The following is a 22,788-nucleotide window of genomic DNA, read 5'->3' on the forward strand; positions in this document are numbered from 1 at the left end:
AGAACAATTTTATAGTTTTTAGAGTTATTTAGCTTTTATACATTAAAAAATATATTATTAAATTATTAATAAACGTCTGTTAATTTTATTATCTTATTATGAATTATTCTTATATAACATTATTTTATTATGAAGTGCTAAATTTTTTAACTATTATTGTTTAATTATTAACAACAGTAAGTTAGGACCATAATTGCTTTTTAAAATAATGTTATTTTTAGAGAATCTAATAGCAACCGAATTCTATAAAGTTTAATAACGTAGAAAATAATATCTTCTTAACAAAGATGCGCACTTTGTATTTAGTCTTCCTGTTTCTAAACAAGATAGAAGCAAGAGTACCAGACCAAGTGTTCTACTGGCCGATCAAACCTTTTATATTTAATAATAATAATAGTAATACGTTAGACGGTATATTACCGATTTTGTACAATCGCTTAGCTGAGTTATGTAGCCCTAACCAGAAGCTAGCTGAGTTTCATTTGGCAAACAAAACATATATTCAGAGTGTCTTCTATAAAACTATAAAAGAAGTTTCTAGTGGGTTCAATAGTGCAGAAAATATAACTATAAAGAATGCTATATGGTATCCTTTATTAATTACTCCAGATCTAAATTTTTTGTCTACTTATAAAGTGAAGGCAGACTTTTTTATTCATTCGCCAAGTGTTGGTGTTATAACTAATAAAGAGAAAATAACAATTATAAATATAGTTATTGAATCTATTAAAAAAAGTTCTTCAGTTTTTTTGTATTCTGGCGGTTTTATTTTGATTTTCTCAACACTTCTGTGGCTAATTGTAAGATTTTTTTTTTAATTTAGTTAAAACTTAAAATCATTTTAAATTGTACTTATATGGATTAATGCATTGGCGTAAACATTAGGAATGGAAAAAATCAAATTTGCTTATGTTAATGAATTTGTAATATTTATTTTCTAGATTAGTAGACAAATCTAAAAAAAACAATCTGATTTAAAAAAAAAAAATTCATTTAAATAAAATTTTTTTCAGAATAATAAAACACTAACACAAGTTTTTTATTATTTTTTGATTTTAGCTTAAAATTAAAAAATTGACTCAAATCTGATGAAGTTTTTGAGTTTAACAATTAATTAATCAAATGCTGTTTAAAATTTGTAAACTAAAAGAAACTTAGTAAGTTCAAAAAAGAATAATAAATGATAAAAGCCTTGTTGGTATAAAATCTATTTTAGGAGAATATGCATTTGTATAAATTAATTGTATTAACTTAGGTAATCTATATGTTAATTATGCAATTTACGAAATTTTGTGTTTGTACACTTTGCTTTCTTTCGTTCCTTAACATAGTAAAATTTTGTTTTTTCTTTTTTACTCAATTTAAATTTTAACAATTTATTTATTTAATTTAAATAATTAAACCAAACTTTTGTCGTTGTTTAAAAACTTTTGCAGATTTAAGAATTTTCACCTCTGAAACAATCCCAAAATTTAGAGCACCAATCCAAATCTAAGTTAACTCTTAATAAAATACGGCTAAGTAATGCTGTCCATATATAAAAATATATATAAATATATGTTTATACAAACTTATATTTATATAAGGGTTCTCGAAAACCATTCAATTATCCTCTAAATATTTTTATAACACTCAGATAAGTTTCATTTAAACAAGTCGAATAGTTAAATAAAGAAAAGTTTAACTCAAATAAATTCAATGCATTATATTTTAATTGAATAAAGAGAATCAATTTCTCTTTATGTTAGTATGTTTATCTAAATAATTTTTAGCTGAAATAAATTCTTGATTTATTAGAAAATAAAACTGTAAAAAACCATATAAAACCAATACCCTTTGTATGTAATGAAATATAAACTCACTCTTCATGACTTTAACACACCCTATTACAACCCTTTAACACACCCTTTAACAACCATTTAACATACTCTTTAACAACCCTTTAAGTGAAAAAAAGAATTAGTATTTTAACTAATAGTTCTTTTATTAAATCAAAAAAATATTTTTTTTATAGGAATGCAAAAAAAACAATGATTTCAACAACACTTTTGTAAAAGGATTTGGTACTGGTATATGGTGGTCGGTTGTTACAATAGCAACAGTTGGGTAAGATAATTTGTTGAAAGATCATTAGATTCAAAAGTTACTGAACATAACTGAAATTGCCTAATGCAGAACATTACTGTTTTCAAATTAAAGCTATATTGAAAAGTATAACTTTTAAATCAAAAGCTATATTCATACGTATAGCTTTTAAATCAAAAGCTATCTTCATACGTATAGCTTTTAAATCAAAAGCTATCTTCAAAAGTATAGCTTTTAAATCAAAAGCGTTTAAACAAAAGTTAAAACAATCAGTTTTAATTTCAAAAGTTTAAATTTTAAATGTTTTAATTTTAAATGTTCAATCTAAAATATTTAATATAAGTATTTCATAAGTTGAATTTGCGAACGCATTTTCCGATCCTATGCTTTCTTGAACTTCTAATTGTGTTCGATGTTGAACTTCGTATCCTTTTTTTTTTTAAAGGTAGCGAACCCTCAAATGTCAGAATTATTGTCCAATATCCGTCCTCTCTGTTTTTTCAAAAATTTAGATCGTATATTTGTAGATTTTTTGGTTTCGGGTCTTGTCACAAAGGTTCTTCCAGCGAATAATTTCTTCATCAAGCAAATCTGTCAGAGGTAGATCATTGCTATAGATTTCGACAACACCTTTAAGACTTTCTATTATGTCACATATTGAAGCTTGAGATACATTTTCACAAACAACATGCAGTTGTTCTCTCCAAGGTGAATTATTGATCTATAATGTTTGCCTTTAATTTGACTAACACGTTATGTATTTGCGGAATAGCGCAGCTGTGGGATATAACAAGATTTAAACATATAACAAGATTTAAACCTTGACAATGTTCGTAGAATGCTAAGCTATTTTTTTGTCAAATGATATAAAGCACAACCTGTAATTCTGTCAACTGGAATAACATCAAGAACCTCTTTTCGAATAATATTTTTAAAGTCAATAAACCTTACTGAAATCACCACCTTTTCTTTGTTGTGCAAAAATGCTTCATTTATCAAAAGAGAATAAAATTTGGCCTTTTTTATTTCTAAGAGAAGATCAGCTTAAATCATATGATAACCAACAATGTCAATAAGTTCATTTTGGATTGTTCCAGAGAGATATGTGGCATTCTTTAGATTTGGTGAATTGAGATGCTGAAGTAATTCTGAATTATGCTTTGTAAGAAGCTGAAGCAGTGCAATAAAGTTTCCTTGGTTGACACATGTATTAGTATCAGATACCTTTTCGTTAGATCCACGGAATGTCAGACCTTGCTTTCCTAAAAAAAGAACTGCTTCAATAATGCAATCTTCAAGAATGTGTTTGTTAAAGCGAATTCTTTCTTACAATGTTGTATCAAGTTTTATGTGTATTTGTGTATTGGGGTTGTTGCACATTCTCTTTGCATCATCGAAATACTCCAAAACATATGAATGATATTAGTTTAAAACATGTTTTTTAAGATGTTTTGCTAAATTTTTCCAGTCAACAGCTGGAGTCAAAACAAATCGTCCTTTACTTTCCTTACTACCAGTATAAACCATTATTTTCTTTACTGTACCTTAAGTATGGATATTTATCAAGTAGTTTAATGGGGAAACGTCGCTTATTTTCATCGACTGATAAAGAAAGAGGTGTTGACACAGGTCGGTGATGGTTATCATACAAATTAATTTTTTCTGCATTGGATAACAATGGCAGTATTTCAATGTTTAACAATCCAATATCATAAAGTATCAGATTGTTGCGCTTCATTATCGACATTGCCAGATTGTTAAGTTGTATAAACCATTGCTTCCAGATTGTTGTGCCTCATTACCATCAATTTCCAATTGTTGAGCTGTAATATCATCAGTTCGACATAATTGTGCAGCATTACCATCACTGCCACCTGTTTGAGGAATGTCAAAAGTGTTTAGAGTAGATATCAATTTTCCAAAAATATTCGTATTTTTAGTAAGTGATTTGCCAGCTTCCTTCATAACCTTTTGCTCTTTGGCATGCCTGAATTCTGAACCTGATTTTTTTCTTTTAGTTGATTTTGAAATTTCTAAATACATATATATATAACTACCAATTCTTGTATTAAATATTGCTTTTTTTTAAATTATTTTGTTCGAATTTGCATTTTATTTAGTAATTGACCAATTAAATTACATAAATATACAATTTTAAAATAAATAATAAATTAAAAATAGTTATACAAAATGTATTTAAAAAAATTATGTACTTATTAACATACTTCTTAGTATACAGTAGTACTCAAATTACAGTATTACCTTTTACAATTTTTTATTATTACTAGGCATGTTACTTTTGTAGTTATAAAAATTTAAAATATTTTGTTAAAAAAATAGAAGAAATCTTTTAAACCAACACTAATGCAACTTGCCCACTTTGCAACTAACCCGAATAACAATACAAATATAATGTTAATACAAATATTTTGTTATACGAAATCTTATAGTTAATTGGTTATCAAATTTATGTAAAAAGTCGTAAATTTAAAAAATCCAAAGAAAAAAATTTAAAAACTAATCAACTCACCTATCATCAAATCAATTAATGATTTAACGAGTCAACCCAATAACTTGTATTTAAAATCGAGAGAAATTTGAAATAAAACAACAGATAAATTAGGTAACTATTCCAGTTTTTTAATTTTTATCAATGAAAACTAATTTTTATTATTTAAGCTAATATTATATTGCAACATATTAGGGGCGCAAATAGGACAGAGCGGCCTCCCTACGGCTCTGATATATATCAAGTAAATGTTCTTTGTTATATGTTCAAGCGTAAAACCAATTCTTCTCTGACCCCCCTCCCCCCTCTCCTCTTTACAAAAAAACCCAGTGAACTTCCAGTGAAAAAATGTTCCGAAACCCAACGAACTTCCAGTGATATTTTCCAGCGAACTTGTTCCAAAACCCAGTGAACTTTTCCAAATCGAAGTTTTGCGAATACGCTAGAATTTGATTTTTTAGGATAAATTTTTTTTTAAACGTTCATAAACATTTTAAATATTTAAAACCGATAAGCGCGAAAGACAAATTAAGCATTGAAAAATAAAAATGTTTAACATAACATTTATTTAAAAATATCGACATTTAAAATAGAAATACGATGTATGAACAATAAAGTATCATAAGCATGAATACAAACTTTCATAAAATTTTAACAAATAAAAAGTAAACTCACTAATATTAAGGTAAATGTTTTTTTTTACTGACCTTGGCTGAATTTTGTTAAAGACAAGTTATGTAAGCATCTTGTGGATCTTTACTATACATTACGCATGTTTCTATATTTAATACGCATGTTTTTATATATACTTTTTCTGATAACTTATCAAAACTTTTTTTAATTTTATTTATTAGGATATTTTAGTATATTTTTAGGCGTAAAAATCATAAATGAGTTCAGCGGTCTGTTGGTTCTCTACTGACAAGTTATCAAAACAAAAAAAAATTAAGAAAACCGTAAATTCATCTTAAATTTTATTACTTGTTATTAAATGCAACACAGCTGGATCAAGGCCAACTTTTTTTGAAACAAAAAACTTTGAGCCTTTTTTTCCTGATAGCGAAGCATTCATAAAATGGCCTAATAACTGTTTGACCAGCTTTTTTTCTATGGGTGCTGTTAATATCCTATTAGGAATCATGTTTTCAGTGACTTCTTTATCACTGGATATATAATATGTTAACTGTGTTGTATGGGAAACTAATGAATGCGCTGGTACTTGTTCTGATAGTTGTGAATGCATTGATAGTGGAAGCTGTGAATTTGTTAGCGATGTTGGTTGTGAATGCAACAATGGTGGTGTCGTTTGTGGAGCAGAATATTGTTATGCTGGTAGTGAAGAAGATGAAGAAGGCATTTGAACTAAATTTGAAGTCTATTGAACGTTTTCTGATTGAAGTCGATTGAAGTCAATTGAATTGAACGAATTTTCATGAAACGAATTTGTTAAGAAAAAGAGAGGAACCAGGATCATTAATGACGTCATTAGTTGAAAAAGACTGGAACTGTTTGGATTGGGATTGGGTTGAGAAAGGAGGAGTTTTTGGTAACGTTTGTAATAAAAGAGGTGGTATTTGTGAATTTGTTGGTTGTTGGGAAATCAACATTTTTGCCTTTTTACTTCGCAACTCTTTGCTTAAGTTACTTTCTTCTGCTTTGCTAACAAGCCCTTAAAGTAAAATAAAATTCCATAAAAGGGCATTATAAAACTGAGGATATTTTAAACAGAGGGTATTATAAAACAGAAGATATTATAAAAATTAGGGCAAAACAAAAGTTTCAAAATAGAACATATATTTAAAAGTTGGGCATTTAAATCTACTGAATGGTCTAACACAAGCAGTGAATGTCTAAAAGAAAAATGAAATACATAAAGTCATAAAATAGCTGAAACAGTAAACTTGAAATGTTTAGTTAGTATAATTCCATTTAAAATTTTAAAAATATTTTATAATAAAACTCTTATTATTGTAAAAAAAAACTAGAACTGCCAACATTGATCTCAGCTATGTCAGTATTTTATTTCGAATACAAATGACTGCTTACTTACTTTTTATTTTTTTTGTATAACATTGTTAGTTTCTTAGCAAAATCTTCTTTTAATGCTATAGTATGAGTAGTCTAGATATTGTAAAAATATATGACACAAAATTATATTTTATGAATAAACAGGATAGATTAATCAATTTTTGTTTATGTTTAATGTCTACTTTTCCAAAATTGAATGATTTCAATGACTTTCCATTATTAAAGATTTAAATCCATTTTTATAAATGGAACTATTAGTAGAACAAACTTACCAACAATAACTCCATATGCTGAACTGTTATATATTCAACACTAACAGAATCCTAAAAAGTAAACAAGGTTTTATCCAGAGTTTGAACTGATCTTGTTTAATTTCATAATATATAAACCTCAATTTCATTTGTTATGTTTAGCAACTTCTTATCTTTTTTTTCTTGAGAAGTGAGCCTTTTTTCAATAATGCTTCTTCCAAACTGTCTAAATATAATTACTATTTCATAAATGTTAAAAATATCTTTAAAACCAGATGTTTGTAATACACCAAACATAAAAGACTACTAACAATGTCATTATATGAAATATCTAAAATGCTGGAAACATACGCAATTGAAATAATTAACAACTTTAAATATAAAACATCAAAAGAAACTTAAAATAATTTACCCTTCTGAATGGGGCCTTCATCTCAACTAGTAAGTTTTGCGCATCTTATATCACCTCTTTGTTATTTAGAAAAAAAGCCCTTTTAAGTACAGATGTAACCTATTCAACAGAGACAATTCCGTTGTGAGACCATTGTACAACAACAAACTTAGACATTATGAGTACGAAGACTTACATAAATTTAAAAATTACAAATGATTACATAGTTTTGAAAATTTTTTTGAAATAAGTTATACGTTACTATTAAATCTTATACCTTATTATCAACGTATAGTTATAGATGTGTATTACGTAAATTTATAGATGTATATTAATAAGACTTTAAGTCTTTAAAAATTGTAACAACATATAAGTAGTTAAGTATATTGTAACGGAAATTGCAACGGTCTAAGGAAACAGTAGATTTAAAAAAAATTATCCTATTCTAACCAGTACTATGCTTCTGAAATAACAACACTCTAATTGTTGCGATGTAGAAAATTGAATAAAATGACCTTGGTAAATTAAAAAACAAACAAACAAATAGCAACCCAGTAGTTATAGAAAATGTAAATACCAATTTAATAAAATAAAAAAACAATTATGAAGAAAATCAATACTTTTAGACCAGAGGTTTTTACGAGCCGACATAAACTGAATTGAAGGTCACATATAATTTTTTATCACAAATACAAAATGTAACAGTTCACCTAAAAAAATAACAATTCACCAAAAAAAAAATTACAGTTCACCAAAAAAAATTATAGTTAACGAAAAAAATTGTAGTTTCACCAATTCACCAAAAAAAACTTATGTAAACAGCTAAAAAAAAAAAAAAAAAAAAAAAAAAAAAAAAATTACAATGATACAAACAAATCATCATGCAAAGATAAAAAGCAATAATAATACAAATAATATTATTATACAAAGAATAATTATAGAAGAGTTAAAAAGGGCATAAATCAGGAATACTAACAACACAATCTTTAACCAAAAGAGCTTTTTGTATAATTTCCTCTGCAAATTATACAAAATTATAGATGGACATTCCGCATAGGAATTTCTATTCTAAAATTATAGATAGACATTCCGCTGCTTTTGAACTTTTTTTTAAAAATTTAATACAAGCAAAAACATTCATCTCAAACATAAAGAAATATTCAATACTACAAAATGATTTAACAAGCACAAAAAGTTTAACAAGTGAGTCACAATGACGAACATTCTTATGACGAATATGGTAAATGTTTTTGACAGAAGAAACTTCCTAATATTTTTGAATTTCAAAAATATGCTTACCTAAATAATGTTCAAAAAACAGTTTCTAACAATAAGAAGTATTATAATTACAGTCTTTATCTAAGACTTTAATAGAGTCAATAATAACTCCTTTAAAATTAAAATTATGAAAACATAACATGTCATCTAAAAAGACAATCTTTGTCTATAATATTAGAATTAGAATGTTGAATATTATATGTAGTTAAATATGAAAATAAATTACTTGAGTAAATATATCTTGTGTACCATTTAAAACAGATAATGCCATTAAAATTTTCAAACTAATGACTAGAATAAGATAATAAAGGCCCCATAGACGAGCACATGAGAGAAGATGAAGTAATTGGTGCACATTAAAAGACATACTCTCTCTACCATACAAACCGGGAAATTCATAAACAAAACTTTGGTATATTTGGTTTTTTAAAACCCGACCAGAGACCAAAAAACAAAATATTAGTAATTTGCAACAAATATGGTAAGTTATGAATGGATGCTAGCGAAGACCACAAGGACCACTTTGATCATTTAAAAATGGGAACTCCATCAGTATTAACAACAAGTCTAATTGTTGCTTTCCCATTTTCTTCAAGATCTTCTAAATGTACACAAGTGTTATCACAAGTGTTTTTAAGCTGTTTGTTTATAATTAAAATATGAAAATAATTGCATTTCTTATAAAGATAGGATGATGTAAAAAATTTCTAACATTTTGTACACTGCTTATTAGGACTTAAAGTAAATTCACAAACATCACAAAAAAGAACCTTTTCATATAACTCTTTTTTCGTTTTGCCAACATCTAAACATTTAAAAAAATGTTTAGATGTTGGCAAAACACTATGTAGCAATAAAATAGTTAAGAGTGTTAACAACGCTTCAAAGGCTTCATAGGACGAATTAAAACGCAAAACAAAAGTTACTCTGCATAAACATTCATTAGAGACATTTATCTTTGAGTCAGGATATAGAGGTGGACTCTCTGAACTTTCATTTTCTTTAAACTCATTATTGTTTCATCTAAGTCAGATAATTGATCCATAATTTCATCATCTACAACAGAATAACAGAATCAGAGCATCTCTGACGACACCTCTAAGTTATGTTAGTGTATCCTACAAATAGAGTGTTCAATGTTCTTAAAGTGCAATAATAAATTAGTAAATTTACTAAAAATATTTTTATAAAAATACTTATCTAACTTTTTTCCTTCCTTTTTAATATATATATATATATATATATATATATATATATATATATATATATATATATATATATATATATATATATATATATATATATATATATGTATATGTATATATATATATATATATATATATATATATATATATATATATGTATATGTATATATATATATATATATATATATATATATATATATATATATATATATATATATATATATATATGTATTAAAAATTATTTAATATATATATATATATATATGTATTAAAAATTATATAATATATATATATATATTATATAATTTTCATTATATATATATATATATATATATATATATATGTATTAAAAATTATATAATATATATATATATTATATAATTTTCATTATATATATATATATATATATATATATATATATATATATATATATATATATATATATATATATACACATTGGAAAATAAATCATAATCTATTATGTTCAATAATCTATAATAAAGGCATTTATAACAATAAACTTTTGTGAAATTATAAAGTTGAATATATATTCGCTTTAATAAAGTGAACATACTGAACAACATACATGAGGTTTTTCCAAGTACCTTATTGCAAAAATTGGAAAAATAATTTCAAGAGGTTTTATCTTTCAAGTTTCAAGAAAGTTATAACAGTTAGCAAAATTTATAACTATATTTAGTTATAAAACCAGCGACGTTTTTGATTATTGCAATAACATCGCTAAATTTCCATTAAAGTTTTAAATCACTGGAAATAAAATGACGTTTTTTGTTATACTAATAAATAGCGGTTTTTTAAAAATTACCAATCAACAAGTTTTACAATAATATAAAATTAGACAGACAAGAAACAAACAAAAAAAACTCAGACTCTTGCTTCTAGAGCATCCATTGTAAAATCAACACCGATTTCATGATCATTTTTTCTAGTCCACGGCGTTCTTGAACCTCTTAAACAAAGGATAGTTGAGCGAAGTATCTCGAAAAGATAACTTCGTTCTTAACCACGTCATAACAATTGAGTATTTTTCGTTTTGTTTTTACAACAGTTTCTCGACTAGTCTTTTAACAAACTTATGACATTCTTTACCCATACTTCCATTTGTACCAAACACTAGTGGTGTCAAACTACCATGTTCGACTTCACGAACTCGTTCGCCATATTCTCTTTTTTTTTCCTTTTTGTGTTTCTGAATATAGCAGCTATATCCAGATTTTTGTTGCTCATGGAATTGATATGCGTAACTTTTACGCCAGAAAATGCTGTCTGTCCATTTCGCCAAAAACCATTTGCTTTAATATCCAAACGAGCTTGGTTACTTTTATTTGCGGTATGGAAATGAAAAATCTCATTATCAAGGGGTATAAGGTGTGGTTCGGAATGAACATTTACGCACACTCTTTTAAGAAATGTAGTAAACAAATTTCTTATGTTATCATGGCGACTTGAAATGAAGCCACCTTTCTTACACGACAAAGCATAAGTGACATTGAAAAGTTTTCCGCATTCACAATTACGAGGGACATTTTTTAAGTCGAAAATATATCTTAAGGAAAGTTCATCTCGAAGTTCTTCTTTGTTTAAAACAAAATCTTGGTTTTCAAGCGGTAAGTTGTTCAACCAAGTGCTAGCACATTTGCTTCTTGTTTGCTGTATGTTTCTTAACATAGACTCTGGTTGCATTGAATCAACTGCGATTATTTTCTCGGTGCGATGTTTAAGTCTGTCACTAGATGATATTTTTTCAAGATCTTCTAGAACATTCCCGGTAGAGTTTTTTGTTTTTAAAATTCATTTGTTTTTGCCAAAAAGAGTTGGCAAAAACAAACGACTAAGTATTTTGTCAACGGGCGCTAGATATTGTTCAAATTTTGGAATAGTTCTTAGAAAAAAGTAAATTTTAAACGAAATCCTTTAGTGAACGCAATAAAAGCGGCCTGTGGTTGCGTCTCTGCTACTTTACAAAGTTGTTTTAACTCGCTTAAACATTTTGCTACTTTCTCATTGCAATATTTGTCCTTAAAATTTTGCGAACCAATTACTGAACCCAAATGTCGTTGACCCTCTGTAGTTATGCTGACCGATTTACCAAATACTATGCCTGCATTCTCTGCTAATAAGGGGGATTTTACAATTACCCAGCATTTAAAATGGTTTACGTAGTAGCCATGTTTACATCCTTCATCAGTAAGATGTTGATACCAGCTATGTAAATTTGCAATGCTTCCAGTTGCTGCGACATCGTCTGCTAACCATACCTGCTTAACTTGTAGGCAATTTACAAGTAAGTGTTCTATAATAATCGTGGTGTTACAAGAGTACCATGGCATAGCACGGGGATCACTTTGAGTTGTGCCTTCTTGGGATGATATTTCTTTACCCTCTGCCACAAAAAGCCTCGATGGATTTTTATAAGTATTTATTAAGTAAATTGAAATTAATGGACAAATGATCTGGATATTGTGTAAGGCGACTTGTCAATTCATACAATTAAAAGCATTCTTTGCGTCAATCAAAAGTATTGCATCTGTTTGCATATTGTTGAATAATACCTTCATGGCATGTACAGCAGCTTCGGCTCCTGCTCCATGTCCAGCACATGGTTGCATTGGGCCAGCTGGCTCTATTATCTCAATGCTGAAACTCCAGCTAATTAATTTACCCATAATACGTCTTAGTACTTCTCCTACTCCAATTGGTGTAATACCTGGATTTTTGTCTAGAGGAATTAATCGATATGCAGTAAAACCTTCTAGGAATGTTGGTTCATATGTTTCGGTTAGTAAGTTTTGTGTCATCTTAGCAATTTGTTTTCTTTGATGAAGTTTTTAGAACATAAGATGCGGCAATAAACATCGGAATCCATTCCTGATGGTCCAGCAGATCCTTTAGTTGCAAACGCTTCTTTCATAACTAGTTACTCATCAATACAATCGAAGAAATATTTTGGGATTATATCAATCGGTCCAAACAGTAAGTGACAATCTTCTACTCGCGTGGGTTCAGAGTGTTTGCTTTTAAGGTCTTATAATGTGTTGTCCGATAGTGGTAGTATAAGTATGCATGTATGTATGCATGAATGTATGTATGTATGTATGTATGTATGTATGTATGTATGTATGTATGTATGTATGTATGTATGTATGTATGTATGTATGTATGTATGTATGTATGTATGTATGTATGTATGTATGTATGTATGTATGTATGTATGTATGTATGTATGTATGTATGTATGTATGTATGTATGTATGTATGTATGTATGTATGTATGTATGTATGTATGTATGTATGTATGTATGTATGTATGTATGTATGTATGTATGTATGTATATATGTATGTATGTGTGTATGTATGTATGTATGTATATATGTATGTATGTGTGTATGTATGTATCTGGATATGTGTGCGTGTATATGTGTATATGTGTTTGGGATTGTATGTGTATGTGCATATTCTTAAACCTTTATACCAGAAGAGTAGCATTGTACAGATGTATCACAGAAGAGGTAACGTTATTACAGACGAAGAAAGTACATGAAATCAATACAATAAAGATCAAGATTAATATTTATCAATACTAAAAAATGAATAAAAGTAACATCCTAATTATTTATACTTTATTGTTGACCATGTACATATAATTTAAAGAAGAAAAAAACATAAAAACATGCAACTCATGGAGAAATTAGTCGTAAATATAGAAAATGAAGTAGAAAAACTCAATTGAAATATCAAATGATAATCATTGAATGAAGATTACTTGACAATATATTTTGATTTTGAGAAAGTGAAATTTATCTGAAAATCACAGACAAATGTCGCATGAGACATTTGTCTGTGATTTTCAGATAAATTTGTCGTTTGGAAGACTATGTAATTTCGTTGCAAGCACCTTTAAGCAAGCAACTTAAAACTATAACGAAAGAAATGTCTAAGTTTCAACAGCGGTTCTCTGTGACAAGACCTTAAGGTCATCTTAGAGTGTCCGCGCTCTTTATCTTTATCCTTAACTTTTTTAAGTGTAATTTTTCTCTTTTATATTGGTATCTTAAACATTTGTATTTTAAATCATGTAGTAAAGAACAAAAAAAATAAAAATAAAAAAAGGAAAAAAGTGATTTTTCTGTTTTTTTATTTTGGTTGATTCAGACCCTCTGTTAAATAGGGGGAAGGGCGGTGTATTTTAGTTTTAAAGGGGCGTATTTTAGTTTTGTGATTAGGCAAGCCAACAAATCATAAAATAATTTTTTGGCTTTTTCTTTGATTTTTGGCCGTCCCAAAGGGATATTTGTCAAAAAATAAAATCTTTTAACAAATTTAAAAAAATTTTTAACTTATTTTAGTGTCAAAAAAAAAAATCAAATGGTTTTTCCAAAAAAACAACGGTCAATCTAGTTTACGGTGTTTGTTTTTTGTGGAAAAAAAACCACAACAATTACATTTCAATCAAATACAAATATAAATAATTAAGAAATTTTCTATTCAAATACGATACAAATACGCCAATTTAGCCCATAACTACCAAATACAAATATGTACTTGACCCTAACGTCGAAACTTAATCTATTTAGCTATAAATTTAAGTCATATATTGATATGTCAACGTTCCGCTTTTTTTTTTACCTCATAATTTTTTTTTAAACTTTATATCACTTTTATAGATTCTCCCTAATTTACTTCCGTTTTCAAACATCATTTTGTGTTTAATATACTAATTTACACAAAAAAGTTATTTTCGAAATATCTAATAGATGAAGGAGGAGAAAGGCGATTAATTGCGCCTACAATAGTGGCAACCGATTGCCGCTATTTTACCCCCTAGCTAGGAGTCTAAAATATATAAGAGGGCAGAAGGGGGGAGCGCTTTAGTGACCATTGTCCCCCCTCCCCTTCCCTCGGCATCCGTTCTTAATTCTAGCTTGTCATATCAAGTAGATAATACTTTTACGTTGTCATTTTTGCAAACTAGTCAAATACGTATTTGTAAAATGTGAATAGTTTTATCGCAAACCCAAAACTAAGTTGATTAAATATATAAGTTTTATAAAAATCAAATAAATTTATGCAAATAATGCAAGTAGTTGCATAAATTTATGCAAACTAATGCAAGTAATTTATAAACTAAAGCAAATAATTCTAAAATTATTTGCTTTAGTTTATAAATTAGAGTCTAAAATTGATAGTAAATTAGATGTATCTCGTATTTTTTCAGATACGGTGATATAGTTCCAAAATCACTATTTGGTCGAATTGTTTCAATACTTTGGATGATAATAGGAATTGTTCTCGTTTCGGGATTGACTGGAACGTTTAGCTCAGTTATGACAAATAATTCTTTCTTGAGTATACAAAATAAAGAGGTAATTAAGTATTTTTTCATAAAGTTTTAAAATATCTTTTAAAAAAATTGCAGAATGGTTTTTGATGAATTAAAGTTAAAAATAAAGTTTAGATTTAACTAAGTTTAATATTAATTTCAATAACAATAATAACAATAATAGTGAAACAATAGCATAACAACAATAATTAGAACAACAACAACAACAACAACAATTATAATAACAACACAAGCGATAGTAACAACAACATCAACAATAGTAACAACAAAATCAACAATAATAATAACAACAACAACAATTATAATAACAACAACAACAACAATTATAACAACAACAAAAGCAATAATAATAACAATAATAACAATAATAATAACAACAATAACAACAACAATAATAACAATAACAACACAAGCAACATTTTTTACATTTCGACGTGATTTTTTTTACATTTTAACGTGATAAAAAATAATTTTTACTTTTTGACGAGATAAAAAAAGATTCGCTAAAACTGAGGAGCCCACTTGCAAAAAGTCCGAGTAAACTGATTTTGAGGAAACAGCGAAAAACTAAACTACTTAGTTGCGCATCAAACTGAAATTTTCATTGTCCTTTTTTAGAAACAATTTTTTTTTTATATTTGTTGGTCGTATTACAATTATAAATTGCCAAAAATAAAAATAATAAACTTTCACAAATTTTTGATAAACAATATAACAAATATAAAAAAAAGGTATCTGAAAAAAGTTTAAAGAATCTTGTTTGAACCTTAAATAAGTTCAAACAAGCATTTAAGAAAGATAACAACAGCGATATTAAACTTCTACAAATTTCCAAAGTAAACAGTATATAATCAAAAGAGAGATCAAGCGGGTCTACCCACCAATATTTTATATAAAGGTATACGTATCAAAATATAATAAAATGTTAAGTAAAAAATATAAAAACCAAAAAAATAAGTAAGAACAAACTTTTTATAAATGTAAATAAGCAAAGACAAAGTTTCTAATTCATATTATTGATGATAACATAATATGTCATCTATTAAAAAAACTAGGGTTTTTAATTTACTTTTAAAAAAGCGAAATGTAATGGGTAGTTAAAAATTACAATTCGGCAAAATAATTTTATTCCAAAAGTTTCTGAAGTCGATAAAGACGTTGCAACTTTTTTCTCTACTACCCCAGGCAGTATTAGCATAAGTTAAACAACTGTATATAAATAAATAATAAAACTTGATTAAAATTTTCTTATTGAGGTAGATTCATGCTTTAGATAAAACTTCTTTGTTTTTTGAAATTTCAGTGCTTATGTGATCGAAGTGATGTTTTCATCATGATAAACATCAAAAAATTTTGTTACGCAATCTCTTTTTATTTCAATCTGATTGGTACAAATTTGAGGTAAGTTTAATGGCAAAAACCGCTTTTTGGTAAGCGAATGGAATCAGATTTCCTTTGTTTTATTTCCTTTGTTTTATTAGTTAACTTTTACACTTAAACCAACACATGTCTAAGTTCTTCGTTCATTGTTTTAAAGAGTTCAAAAAAATCACTGTTAGATAGGAATAAGTTTGTATCATCTGCAAGCATAATACTTGTTAGTTTAGAGGCTTTATTCAAATCATCATTATAAATTAGGAAAAAGAGTAGCCCAAGAATTGAGCTTTGTGGGATAGAAGCTTTAAAAACTTACACCTTGATGGATAGAAACTTTAAAAACTTTAAGAAGAACAACTTTTAGCTCTTCATAACAATCTGTTATAACGTTTCCATTTATGTGATCTGCTCCAATTGCTTTATTTTTTTTAATGATTTGAAGGCTTTTTCAAACTTTTCAAGCAATATTTCAAGAGATAATTCATTTAAACCATTGCAATTATCCATGGGTACTAGAAAATCAGTAAAGGAAGATTTTGTCTCTGGGATTTTTTTGGACAGTGTTGCATCTATATCAACAAAAAATGTGTTAAATTCTTGAGGTATTTTCTTGGTTCATATAAACTTTTGTTATTGACTCTAACTATTTGTGACAGAAAATCCGAGCATGATTTTTGTTTTCCAATATTTTCTTTCATTATTTGCCTTGTGCTTTTTACGTCATTTTTAAATATATTAAGTAATAGGGAGTAATAACTTCTTTTTAAGTTTTTGCGAATTTTTTCAAATTGATTTTGTAATCCTTGTAATTTTTTCCGCTTGTAGGTGTTTTTGTTTTCAAAAAGTTTATATATAGTTTCTGTTTGATCTTGGATTATTTTTTGAAGCCTTTCGGTAATTCCAAAAGGGTGTATTGCAATTGTTTTGGTAATCCCAAAGGGTGTATTGCAATTCTTAGTTGTTATTTTATTTTCAACGATTGGGAAATTAACATCGTATACAGAAAAAAAATGAAAAAATCTTATAGATACTATTTAATTATACTATTATATATATTATATATATTATATTATATATATCATATATTCCTAAAATTAGATAACACAAACTCTGAAAAAATTATGACTGCACAAAAAGTAATTCGAAAACGCATTTATAATAAGGCCAATCTTAAACTATGATTAAAGTTTATTCCTGTGCAGTAATGATAGTTGATTTTTGAATAATTTAAGATTGGCTTTATTATAAATACGTTTTCGAATTACTTTTTGTGCAGTTACAATTTTTTCAGAGTTTGTATTATCTAATTTTAATAATATAGGGAAATGATCTGATATTCGTTCGCAAGTTCGCAAGTTCGCAAGCGCAAAGCGCAAGTGCAAGTTCGCAAATTCGCAAGTTCGCGAGTTCGCAAAAACTTTTTAAACCGTTGTTGAAAATATCTATTGTAATAATATTATCTAGCTGAGTTTACTCTTGTAGGTTTTTTATTAAAGATATTCAACCCGTTTCAAAAATAATACCATAAAATTTTTTAACTTTAAGGTCATCATTATAAAAAAAAACAATTCATGTTTAAATCTCCAATTATAAAGTTTTGCTTTTTTATAACTGTAACTTTTTTAATGATTTGTTGTAAAAACATGCGAATATTTTGACTCAAACTTTAGTATACTGAATGTGGAGACAGAATTAACCCAAAAATTTTATTATTGTGACTTTGCGCGTTTTGCAGATAGACTCCTCCTACTACTTAGGGGTTGTCCATAAAGTACGTATGCTTTTTTTTGTCCACTACCCCCCCCCCCCTCCCACAGTTTGCAACACGCTTTTTTGAGTACCCTCCACCTCCCTAAAAGTACCTACGCTTTTAACCTATTTATCTAACATTTTATGATATTTTTTTTAAATTAGTGTCTCCTTTCTTTTATAATTGACCCACTGCCCTCTCATCTCATATACGCCATTCACAGACCCCCTCTTCCCCTAAGAGCGTACGTACTTTATGGACGATCCCTTAGTAGTTTACATATTATTCGACAGATTTAGAAAAATTCTTTCTGATAAAAAAGAACAAGATCTAAAAAAGTATATTGAAGAAATGGAAATTTTGTTAAAATGTTTTGAGCTACAAAATATAATATTTTATAAAACAATAACATGTCTCACTTTGTGCCAGATATTATGGAAAGTGAGAAAAGTGTAAATCATTTTAAAAGAAATTTTGCACTAAGGGGCTGTCCATAAAGGACATCACCATTTTTAGACAATTTTTGACCCCTCTCCCTCATTGTCACCGGTTGTCCTTTTTTCCTAAACCCCTTAAATAGGATGTCATAAAATTGGGCCGACATAAAATTGGGCCGTCACCCAACCGCTCTCTTTATTTTTTAAAACAAATTCGTTCTTAATTTTTATTTAAATTTTTTACATGAATTAAATTTTTCTGTGTTTGAATATCATTCAGTAGCTTATTGGGTATTTCTACGTTTGTTTTAGTTGTTTGTTCTATGCATTAAATTTAATCAAAGTGCCATAGGAACCTGCCACACTCTGCGTCCATCTAAGAGTTTTTAAATAATTGTCAATTGTTATGATTGGAATAGGGCAGTCCAATTGTTATAATTGGAATAGGGCAGTCCAATTCGTGTGAAATAGTTGCAACATTTGGAATATGACCCTCTGTTTTAATTTTGTCCTCATCGAGCCATTCAGCAAAGGTCGCGTAAATAAAGATATAACCGCGGAGTCTTAATAAAGCTTTTAAAAACCGAATTTGGTGAAGAAACTGTTAATTTGTTTGTGTCACTTTGCATTGTGATCTTGGAGTTGTTACTCCAAAGTTTGTGCTTCTTTTAAGGTCACGTTTCCTGTTTTACCTGCACAACATTCCACATTGTTCCTAGAATATTATAAATCTTTTTCAATGTGTTGTCTGAAAAGTGTAAAAGAGTAAGACTTAAGTAGTATCAGATGGAGACACAAATAAATTAATTTGCTTTTCACGCAAAAACTTTAGAGCTTTAAAGTCAAACCGTAACGAATGATTATCTGATAGAAATTTAACTGGATGCACTATACCTTGCTTAGTGAGACGTTTATCAAGCTTCTTATATGCAGCCAATAACGAACAGTTGCAAAGTACTCTTCGTCATTGAGATGATCAAACTTTTAATTTTATTTACTACCTTTTGTAATGTCATGTGGCCTGTTATGTCTTTGCCAGCAAAACAAGCTGACAAAATAAAACTTTTAAAAAAAAAAATATCACATTTCACCTTTTAAAAATACAACTCTCAAAGGCACAGTGATCTGATAATGAAACAAATGTGTTTATTGTAATGCTTTATCTGTTTTCCAAATTATTTTTTTTAACATGTCTCTCTTTAGACAGTTTCAAAAAATCCAGTTGCAGTACGATCAACAACATAGTTGACAAATTGTGGTGTTTTTTTTTACATTAAAAATCTTTATTTTTAGAGAGTCCTCGGTAGGGTCTCTAAGAAAGAAGATTTTAATTTAGTTTCTTTTGTATCATCTGGATGAAAGACTCTCAAAATGTTCCTTTTTTACTATTTTTGAATTTGGCATCTTAACTTCTTTCTGTTGTGCGATGTTGAATAAAACTTTCGTCTTTCGAATGCTGCTTGCCCTCGTTTTTAATTGTCTGTACACCAAGTTACTGACTCTTATGTCATTTTTTGTAAACTTCTGCTTTAGCTAGAATTTTTAGCTGTGTTCTATTTCTGTTTCTTACATCTTAAAATAAAATTTTGTTTTTCCAATTCTCTTTTTTAATTTATACACTAAAACTAAAGAACATTCGCAGTACTTAAATGTTATGGGCATAAAATGAACAAAGAGATAATATATACCTCCTAAAATGTGGGACATTGGTATTAAAACTAACTTTGGAAAAAAATTAGCTAGACAGCTCTTGTGCCTCCGCCAGACCCCATTTAGTTAAAAAAAAAGGTAAAAAAAAACCCCAAAAATGACTATACTCGAAAGGCTTGGGGTATAGGCATGGCTCTTTTAATTTTTTTTTTACTTTTACGAGTTAATTATTATCAAAAAGTAAATTATATAAGTAACTTTAAACGTTTTAATGTAAATTTCCATTTCCATTTTAATTTTATAAATAATTAGTTTTTTTAAACGACTTTTCTTTTACTTTCAAAAGTAAGTTATGTAAAAGAAGAGAACCTCAAAAAGCTGTTTATATTTTACATTTAGAAATTAATTATTTTTGAAAATTACATTACATAATTTAAAAGTACCTCAAACTGTAATTTGCATTTACCTTTAAAAGTAACTAATTAAAAAAATATTATATTAAAAGTAACTTGCATATGAAAGTAAATTACATAAAAGTAATATGCTATCAAATGTAAATTAAATTTACAAATAAAATAATATTTTTTAAGTAGGAATTTTTTATTTTAAAAGTAATAACAAATCTTTATTAAAAATAAATTATATAAAATAAAATTTAAACTACATAAGCTTACATTTTATATAATTTGTAAAGTAAATTAAAAGTAATTTACATAAAGTAAGTAAGTAAATTTACTTATATTTTACAATAACTTTGACAGGATCTTGTACAAAAGTAATGCAAAAAAGTAAAACCTTACGTTACTAACATTTAGTTTGCCGCAACATTTGATTTGCGTGGTTTTAGGTATTTCTTCCCTGTAAAGTTTGAAAATATCAATAATAGGTTTCTGCCCATGATTAAAACCCTCTCCAGTTCCGGTTCATGATAGATTTAGCTATAATAACCATTCTCTGAATCAAACCGTCTCAAAAATATTCACTCTCTGACCAACCATTCGAAAAGTCTTGAATTCAGACAAAGTTGAAACATAGCAATGAAAAGGCGCATATACTCTTAGGAGACTCAGAAAGCTATTTGAAAGGCATAATTGGCATAATTGTTAGTTCTTTTTACAGATTTTTTGCGTAAAAGTTTCTATTATTGAAAATCTAAGGAGGGAAAGTTTAAACCAATCCTGGATTATAGGAGCTACAACCCAATGTCTCGCAGATTTAGGAGCTCCGAAATGTCAAAGAGGATTAATAAGAAAAAAGGCCACCTGCTCAAAAATATCCCCAGACCCTGCAAGTCTTATTCCCGCACTGGTTTTAAGAACTACGGTATTTTATGGGCGTGAAAAGTTTAGAACTATTTTTGTAAATATCTTTATTAGCAAGTAGTATCAGTGGCCTAACTACAGCTAGGCCAGTGTAAGCAACATTTACTGTCCCTCAAGCAATTAGGCCCAGGGCCGCGAGGTTTAGGAGCCTCAAGATGTATTTAAATAATTTTTTGTTACTGTTTTTTTAGCAAAAGTTATTGTTTCTGCCCAAAAATATTTTGTTACGGCACTATGAAATATACGTATAACCCGAGCTGCAGCTAAGCAATAATTTATACGTAGATTAAGAAATAAAACTTGTGGTGATTGGAGCATGGAAAAAAAAATACCCCAAAACATTTACCATCCCTACCCCAAATGTTAGGGCAACAAATTAGTAACTTTTATTTTTTATTTTCTTACACTAAATTTACGTTGACAGGTTTTAAAATTTGAGCAGCCGTGGCAAATGGTTAGAGTTCTAGCTCAAAACACAGGGGTCCGTGGTTCAACGCCGGCTCTAGTTTAATAAGCGATATTGGTAAAGAAGAAGGCCTAAACTTCTAGTTAAATGCTCTCCCGCGATGCTACGTGATAAGACCGTAAGGACTTCTGGGAGCATCTGAATAATATTAAAAAAAAATTAAAATTCAAAGGTTATGATTATATAAAGTTTACACCCAAATCGAATAAGGTGGTTGTTTCAACATTTTCCTAAACATTCTAATGTGATATAGATAAAAATATACTTAAGTTTAGCACTTGGCAAGTATGTTTTATTTGCCAAAAATATATTTATTAACCAAAATAATTGGTTTTTCATAAATATATTAATAAAAGACCAGGTGATTAAAAAAAAGCAATTGCTATTACTTAGTGATTGGTCAGTTTTACGTGAAAAATTCAGCAGTTTGGCACAAATTTTTATTCACGTAAAGTTAAGTAATTTATTCAGTAGTTGCTCAGCTTCACCTGTATCAAATTTAAGCAAAATTCCTTAAATTTTTATTCCCGTAAAGCCGACCAATTACTGAATAAAAGCAAGTGCTTTTTTTTATTCGCCCGGCCTATTACATCTCAAATTTTAAGCAAGTAGACATCATTATACTATTGGTTGCCAGAAAGTCTTTAAATGAGTTTAATATTGTTTTTAAGGACAC

At 27.9% G+C, this 22,788-nt stretch overlaps 1 protein-coding gene across 1 annotated transcript in view; it reads left to right on the forward strand.

The window, feature by feature from the left end:
• Positions 1-225: 225 nt before the first annotated feature.
• LOC124809912 (uncharacterized) overlaps positions 226-22,788 on the forward strand; it is a 41,351-nt gene continuing 18,788 nt past the window's right edge. Inside the window, exons 1-3 of the mRNA XM_065789031.1 lie at positions 226-800; positions 2,015-2,106; positions 14,985-15,132. Coding sequence (XP_065645103.1) covers positions 288-800; positions 2,015-2,106; positions 14,985-15,132 — 753 coding nt within the window. The 5' untranslated portion in view covers positions 226-287. The remainder of the gene's footprint in view (positions 801-2,014; positions 2,107-14,984; positions 15,133-22,788) is intronic.

Source organism: Hydra vulgaris, chromosome 01, assembly GCF_038396675.1.
Source record: "Hydra vulgaris chromosome 01, alternate assembly HydraT2T_AEP".
Classification (NCBI taxonomy): Eukaryota; Metazoa; Cnidaria; class Hydrozoa; order Anthoathecata; family Hydridae; genus Hydra; species Hydra vulgaris.